The 8,419-nt window shown below is 43.8% G+C and overlaps 1 protein-coding gene across 1 annotated transcript in view; it reads right to left on the reverse strand.

Moving 5' to 3' along the window:
* LOC126391212 (uncharacterized) overlaps window positions 1-8,419 on the reverse strand; it is a 59,398-nt gene that overhangs the window by 38,391 nt on the left and 12,588 nt on the right. Inside the window, exon 2 of the mRNA XM_050045811.1 lies at window positions 7,209-7,358. Within this exon, the coding sequence (XP_049901768.1) occupies window positions 7,209-7,335 (127 nt within the window). The 5' untranslated portion in view covers window positions 7,336-7,358. The remainder of the gene's footprint in view (window positions 1-7,208; window positions 7,359-8,419) is intronic.

Here is an 8,419-nt window from a genome sequence, read left to right on the forward strand (position 1 = left end):
ACAGTTGTGGACTGCTGTCTAGAAAGCACGGGATATGAGATAAGTATGGAAAAGGAAAGTGGCAGAGGGAGTCTTGGAGAGGTCTAACCACCGAAAAGGAGCCAGGGGTGAAATGCAGTGGCAGGTGAAAAGGTCAAATGGCAGAGGGTAGGCTAAGGATGGGCATTAATCTGGAGGCCGTGGTGTCTATATGTTGAACGAAATAAAAGGTCAATAAAGACAAACAGAAATGAAAGATCGTAAGACCAAACAGAAATTAAGGTCAGAAGACCAACTTAATGTAATGCAAACAGAAGGCAAAGGTCCGGCGACCAAAAATAAATTAAAGTCAGCAGATTTAGCATGACAGCCACAGAAATTAAGGGTCTGAAGACCAAACTGAGATTAACGTGACTGGTGCGAGGTCCTAATGACCTGGGCCTATGAGTGCGGCAAATAATAAAAGATCAAAAAGACCAAACATAAATAAAGGTCATTAGACCGAACAAAAATTAAGATCATAAGACCAACTGAAGTAAAATGGTGAAAGTAAAATAAGGTCCGGCGACCAAAAAGAAATTAAGTCAGCTGACAAACAGAAATTATGGCCCGACGGCCGAAAAGAAATTACCGTGTATGAGCATGAGGTCCCGTAGACCTGGGTGCATAGCTGGAGGACCATCAGTAGAAACAAATAAAAGGTTGGCAGGCCGAAACAAAATAAAAGGTCTCTTGACCAAACAGAAATTAAGGTCGAAAGACCAACTTAAATGAAATGGATAAATTAAAATAAGGTCCGGCGACCAAACATAAATTACGTCCGATATGACAAAACAGAAATTAAGTGGGTCCCTCTGACCAAAGAAAATTAAGTGTTGCATGGATGGCATTTCTGAGGCGGTCCAATGACCTTGGTGTGGGTGCATGGCATGAGGTCTCACAGACCATGATGGAGCATTTACATGAGGTCCAGAAGACCAGGGGTGATAGAGCATATGGCATGAGGTCACAGATCATGATGGAGCATTGGCATGAGGATTGGCATGAGGTCCCGAAGACCAGGGGAGATAGAGCATACAGCATGACGTCTCACGGCCATGATGGGGCATTGCATGAGGTCCGAAGACCGAGGTTGTTAGTGCATAGAGCATGAGGTCCCACAGAGCATGATAGACAATTCGGATGAGGTCCGAAGACCGAGGTTGTTAGTGCATACAGCATGAGGTCCCACAAAACGTGATAGAGCATTTGCTGAGGTCCGAAGACCAAGGGTGTTGAGGCATACAGCGTGAGGTCTCACTGCCATAAAGGGCATTTGCACAAGGTCCTAAAGATCGAGGGAGGCAGAGCATGCAGCATGAGGTCCCAAAGACCAGGGGTGTTCGAGCGTGCAGCATAAGGTCCCACAGAACATGAAAGAGCATTTGCATGAGGTCAGAAGACTGAGGTTGATAGTGCATACAGGATGAGGTCCCGCGGAACATGATAGAGCGAAAACATGAGGTCCGAAGACCGAAGTTGTTAGTGCATACAGCATGAGGTCCCACAACCTTGATTGTGCATTGCGTGGGGTCCCGAAGACCATGTAAATGAGTGCGCAGCATGGTAAGGCGAACAAGGTTAGAGGAAAGGAACCACTAAAATTGCATTAATTCACGGCCATCTTGAAAAATGAATACGCAGAATATGTCCCAGGACCAGCAGATAGAGAAACAGCAGATAGAAATTGTGATCATATAACCAAAATGGAATATTCATGGGTGATGTATAATTGAGGATTATAAAACGATAGGTGAGCAGTTAGCGGATTAGCGGGTGTTCGTGCATGCAGCATGTGGTTAGAGGGCCATGGATGACTGAGCAACGGCATGACACGCATAGAGCATGGGTATTGAGGGAACGTGTGATAATGACAGCAATCCTAACTGAACTGCGGCAGACGGAATTAGAAACATATAAACGAGTACAAGGAAAATTGGACTGAACATCGAGCACATTTCATGTCAGCAATGATGCAATAGCAATATGAAAACCAAACGAAATGGCGAATGGCTGATGCATGACTGACTCCATCGAATATGAAGGTGGGTAACTGGGATTTGATTGAAGGTAGCGGATGAGAAAACTATGGAAGACCACCACCAGCTATTTGAATAACATAATGAGAATTTGGAGAGCAGAAATTTGATTTATGAATCGGAGCTAAAATGGAGCCATACCTAGCTCCCCCCAAAAAACAGTGGGTACTTGCTACCCACTCGAAATTCTGCCCTGTCAATTATCGTAGCAGTTGGAATTATGATGATTGACATAGGGTCACCAATGACCAGAACAGCTTGAAAAAGGTCAGGTGGCCATGCTACTGGTTTTATTTGGTAAAATTGGAATAGTTAGGTGTTTATGATTGCCTGGTTTTAGCGTGAGTAGGGGAGAGTCTGTTAGCCGCAAGGCTACTTTATGCAATGTAAAATGCCATAGCTTGGCCAAAACACTAGCATGATGCATTTGTAGGGAAAATGTGTCCAGAAAAGACCGACTATGTCTGACAATGCTGCAAGTGATAGTGAAGCTGATTGAGTACTTGCAATTGAAATCGTCGCCACTTGATGATTGATTGATTTATTTCGGCCATTAAAAACAACAAAAAGATATAACAGCAACAAAGCACTAATTGGTAATTTCTTTTTATTTTTTATTTTTTTAACCAAAACATAAGACACCAAGCAGACAAGACACCAAAGACAACATGACGTGGATTCATGAGCTCAATATAAGATATACTTACTATTTTTTGACAGTGTACTGCATGATTAAGGTATTTTTATAAACTTTTTTTTTTTTTTTTTTTTGGAGATTAATTAATTAATTTGTTTTCTTCCTCCCTATATTGCTTGGTCTTAATGATATTTCCAAACTGATTGGGAAGTGCAAAGCTAGATGCATCTATCTCAGTGAAGTGGATCGAGATTATTGCCCAGTTAGATGTAATGGTCCTATGATAAAAGCCCTGCCACTGAACTGGACAAGTGTCACTAAAAGGATGGGCATCTTCGAGTGTATGCTGACCGGCAACATTACCTCTGCGGCAGTCGACGAATGATGCTCTGGATCACTGCTAAAACGACGGAGCGTCATGGCACAATGATGCCAAGCATGAGAGAGCGGTCACGCAGCTACTTGCTGAGCTCGAATGAGTTGACGACTACTATACATGACCTTAAAGTGCGTGAAAACGGGAAAAGATCGAGCTGATTAGAGGCTGCCCTGCATACTGCTCTGCATGACGGGATTGAGGCATGTTCCGGGCCCGATTCATGGATGACATCGTGAATGGTGAATCTGTGATGGATATAATTACGAAGGGCAGCTTGAATTAAGTTAGACCATTTACGACTGGGAACTGTGATTACCAGAACTGATCAGTGTGCATAACACTGAACTGCAGACAGACTGGAAACATGACAATTAAAATAGCGCAAGGATTGAGAGAACACCTGGAGCGCCGCCAGGAAGGGGCTGCTTGCGAGGACCTCTTAATAGAATAGAATAGAGCGAACCAGATGATTGAGCCCCAGCCGTCAGGCCACGATGAGTGTCAGAATGGTGGTTCAAAACATTGTCACTACTAGGTGAAATAAATCTCACTAAATAAAAGCCCTGCAGGAGCAGACTTACTAAACTTTTTTTTTTTTTTTCCCTCCATGTGCATGATAATGGTGGAAGGAGCCCAAGACGTGCCAATGGCTGCTAATATAGGCTAGAGCACAGTGTCCAGATAGAGTGAATATGCCAATTTTCAGATAGGCCTAATTAGATACAGGTGATGATCCAGGCGGCCGAGTTCTAAATGAGATAAATGACAAGAATCAGGCAGATGGAGGACTGGTACTGCAATAGAGACCGCCATACTTATCCTTTGAGTAATTTTATTTTATTTTTTTAAATATAATGCCACCTGATGAAACGGCTGTTGTGAGAGCACGTGCATGCTGATGACACGCATGCGAACTACGCTGTGTTTCCTGAAAGAAAGGGAATGCAAATAAATATGAATGCTGCAATGAGGCATATTTAATTGATTGTGCTAGAAGTACATTCTCGGTCACCTGGAAAAACCCGCACGACCCCACAGGAGGATCGCTGAAGGGTTTATGATTGAAATGATACAGGAAGTGTGGTAAGATAACGGGATGATGCGCACGTGAGTTTATTTATTTTAAGAATGAAGACGAAGAGGAAAAATCGCTTAGCTTAAAGCGAATACCATTGACAATGGAGGGCATAGTGTGCCTGCTTAATATGCTCACTTTGAAGAAACCCAGTGAGCCGAAAATCGAGGTCCGCCGCTATAACAGCATTACGGTAATTGTTTTCCCATTTAAACAGGGTGACGAGAGAGTTAGACTAAATAAATCACTTCATATTAATGATGCAGTGACAATATTGTCTGCGGCACTGAATGGAGTAGTAGGCTGATCATATGAGACACACTTAATTTAACAGTGAGGAAGGCTGATGATCGGATGGCTTAAACCGCCGGCTCTCTTGCCGTGAGGCATTCTGGAGCTCCGGGGCTGGAAAGCTGGAGACAGAATGAAGCGCTGGTTCGGGGTGGACGCCAGCTGGGATTGGAGACCAGCTGGCTGAGAGTGGTTGCTGCTGGAGTAACGGGGGACGGCGCGTGGCAATCCGGGCGTACGTAACATGTCCCGGAGAAACACATAATGTGCGTGTAGTTTGGGCCCACATCTTGAATCCGTACGCGACACTGAGCTCGAGACTGAAGAAGGAAACGGAGGCAGAAGAGCGCGTTGACAATATGACTTAGGCTACAGGCAGGTGAAATAGCCTGAACTGGAGGACTTGATGAATGAGAGATGATTCCGCTGCTGCTGAGGAAACGCACGAGGCTGTACAATCAGCAATAGACTGCAGGGAAAAGGTAAGGTGAGCGATCGTCTGCGGCAATTCTGCCTAGAATGACAGCTGAAAGCGGCAGAGGAGAGAACAGATTTAAAATCTCGTAGTGACGACCTGATTGGTTGCTGGAGGTTGTGGCTAATTACGATAGGACAGCTAGGAGAGTGCACGCCCGGAGGCAGCTGATTGGAGGAAGCAGTGGGAGTGAGAGAGAGGGAACTGTGAATGAATGAGCACAGAAAGGTCTTCCTGACTGAACTTACGCTGAGCTTCATATAAACGGTGTTGTCTAAATTTATATCCTGCTTGAAAATACATTGATATATTGTACATAGTCGTTATATCGCCCAGCCCTAGGTTATGTTAATTTGGTCAATAATGATCGATATAAATAATGATTGATTATTTCAAAGGGTTATCAGTGACAGATGATTTGGATATTTTTATGTCTGGGAAAAATTTGGGATGACAGGGTTAAGATAGATTTGTTGTAAAACAACCTTACATTTACAAGGCCCGTTGGTTTGTGTGTAATATTCAGATTTGAAGGCAGGTGAGCGGATTTCCCTCTAAAGTGATGGCGATTGCAGGTAGCTCCCCCCTGAGCCCTTCTGGGGCAGTAGGATCTGTTGTCATAGATTACTGGGATTGTAGAGACTGGAGCTGGCAGACAGGGGGAGCACTGTCCAGATCTGAGGGATGGTGATGTCCAAATGAGACTGTCAGTGTTGTAACTGGACCGGGTGGTGTGTTGCAGACACAATATGAAACCTTTCCAGACAGTACTTTTGCACCTAGCCAGTCTGGATGAATGACATCCCTCCTAACTAACTGCCTGCATTCCCAAAAGAGGTTGATTGAATGAAACACCTGCTTAGAGCCAGGTGTGCAGCAACAGCAGCCTGCTGAAACAAACACCCACCACAGCTGCTACAGATGGGGATGGGACCAGATACATAGATGTCAATCATGAATCTTTTCAGCATGGAGAACAAGTGGATTAAATCATTTTTTAATAGTTAGCTAGAACCTTGATAGCTTTGTCAGCTATGTCACGGATAGTGACACCCGAGAAACAGTGTTTTTTTAAGCTTTTCCTGACATTCCTATAGGTCCTGTAACAAAAGATGTGAGCTGATGTTGTGGCTGACTTGTGGGCTTGGAGCTGGTTACCCTGGATGAGGACTGCTGGTGCAGTTCAAAGAGACCAGAAGCTACAGGCTGAGGGCCTCCACTTGTTCTTGGAAGAGGCTGCACTGGACTCGCCGAAAGCACCCAGGTCCGGATGTCAGCGTCCCAGAGTTGCTCCAGTGTCCCCAACACCTCCAACCTGTTGCCAAGCTGTATAGACCCAGATGGAGGAGTATGGGAGGGGTTCCTACCTCGTCTTGTCTCATGCTGGATGACCATCCAGGGCTCTGAAGGAGCGGGCTTGGAACAATTCTTTGTCTGGGGTTAGAATCAGGCCTGGGCCAGGGAGGTTCCTAACGGGACGGTGTGACAACCGGCAGCTCCAGCATCAGAGAAGGGTGGCGTCATTCCCAGGAATGTGGGAGGCTACTGTGGCCAGCTAGTTGATGATTTGCTCATCCTCTTATTTTGGATAGAAGCTAGAGATTCTGCTTTCACTTTTGACTATTTTTTGGGTTAGCTGACAGCATCCAGCACAGTCCAATGAAGAGGTGAGTGGAGGTGTCTTTATAAATATGTCACAGCAGGATTATATGTGGCATTGCTGCTAGCAGCAGCTTGAAAACAAAGCTGAAAATGTATATTCAACAGGGATGTTTAACACAGTAAATACAAATTTTATTCACATGACTTTTTTGCTCCCTGGGAAACTAATGCTAATGATATTCCAGCTGTTCACTTTAATCAAATCCATTACTTGGAATTTCATGACATGCTTTTTACTGATATAACATTGAATAATAATCAACATTTCCATCCTTTGTTTTCATCTCTATTTCCTATTGTGCATTATGTACAGCAGTACACATTCCCCACAGACGCCATGTTTGTTTACTACTGTGGTCATGGCAACACTCTGATCAGCTCTATATCGCCTCCTTAAGGACTGACATGTGTTGCCTACACCAGTGTGTAAGACGCATGATGAGTGTATCCAGCACCAGCTGCACCAGGTATTTTTATTTACGTTCACGTGCCCATGTTTCTGCCTTTAGAGTATTAACAGACATAACACACTCACAAAGACAGTCATGACTGTATGTAAGTAAATAAATACCCCCCTGCACCAAAATCCCCTTTTAACAGGGAGATGCACAGACAGGTCAGTGGACAAGTACCTGTTGATCTGCTGAATATGCTCATGTTCTTCCCCTTAGTTGCAGTCCTGTGATTGGTGGAAAGACAGGAAGTGAGATGCTGAGTGCCAGCTGGCTCCTTTGCTCGTCCACTTGCTAAGAAGGCCATGCTGCTAGGCAACGCTGCTGAACCTGAAGTGAAAGAGAAAGTGCCTTAATTTAATCTGTAGAAGATACATTATGGCTACCACAAAGAACTGTAGGATTCTTATGCAGCTGTGTTTAGGCTTCAAGCCGTGAAAGGGCCTGAAGCACCCTATTGGGTTTGTGTAGTGTATTATTATTATTATTATTATTATTATTAGGGTTTAAATCCCGAAGACCTGTGTAGCATTATAAGCGATATTATGCATTTGCTCAATTTGCAATGAGCTGGCACGAGCTAGAGTCATTAAAATATTTGCACCATAACTGTAAATGATGTCCTATTGTTTCACACCAAATTTGACTCCATTGGCCTGATGGTGGAGCAATAAGTAACAGCCGAAAAAGTACTAATTTGGAAAGGCCAGGCCCCTCACACCATGACTCTGATTGATTTAAATAGTCAGGGAATATTATCAGATATTTGGCCAATCTGGGAATAAATTCCTTACCAAAAAAATTATTCACCAGTGTGTTTGTAAAAGTGTCTAATAACCCGAACCTTATCAGTGAAAAACTGAAAATGTTTACCTCTGCTTTCAATAGCTTGTGAGGGGTAAAACTTGGGGTTTTTCAGGATTCTGAATTGATTGCAAGCATTTGTACACCAAAACTACTCCTTGGTGGAAAAAAGGGCCATGCCCACTTTTCCCCACTCATCACAACTCCCTTTTTTTGGTGAAATAAATATGACTGGGTGCATGTAAATTGGAAAAGTAGCTTTGTGGGTTTATCTATCCATTCATTTGTCATGGTAAGTACTTGTTTGTTTGTTTACTGGTAACTGCTGTAGTTGGTTGGCATTCGCAGTGAGTGAGTAAATTTGGAGTAGCAGGTGCCAGATATGCTCAAACCATTGTGTGGATCATAGACTGACCCTGGTACGGTGGACGTGCTGACATATTGCGGTAAGCGAGTTGTGTCATTTCCGGTGTTTCTGTACTGCTCTGGTGAATTCTACTAGCCTGCTTTCTCACTTCAGTTGCTTTAACGTTGCTTTAACATCTACTTCAAGTCTTAACCCACACTGGTTCTGTTTAAGCACTTAT

The sequence above is a fragment of the Epinephelus moara genome, chromosome 6, assembly GCF_006386435.1.
Source record: "Epinephelus moara isolate mb chromosome 6, YSFRI_EMoa_1.0, whole genome shotgun sequence".
NCBI classification, from domain to species: Eukaryota; Metazoa; Chordata; class Actinopteri; order Perciformes; family Serranidae; genus Epinephelus; species Epinephelus moara.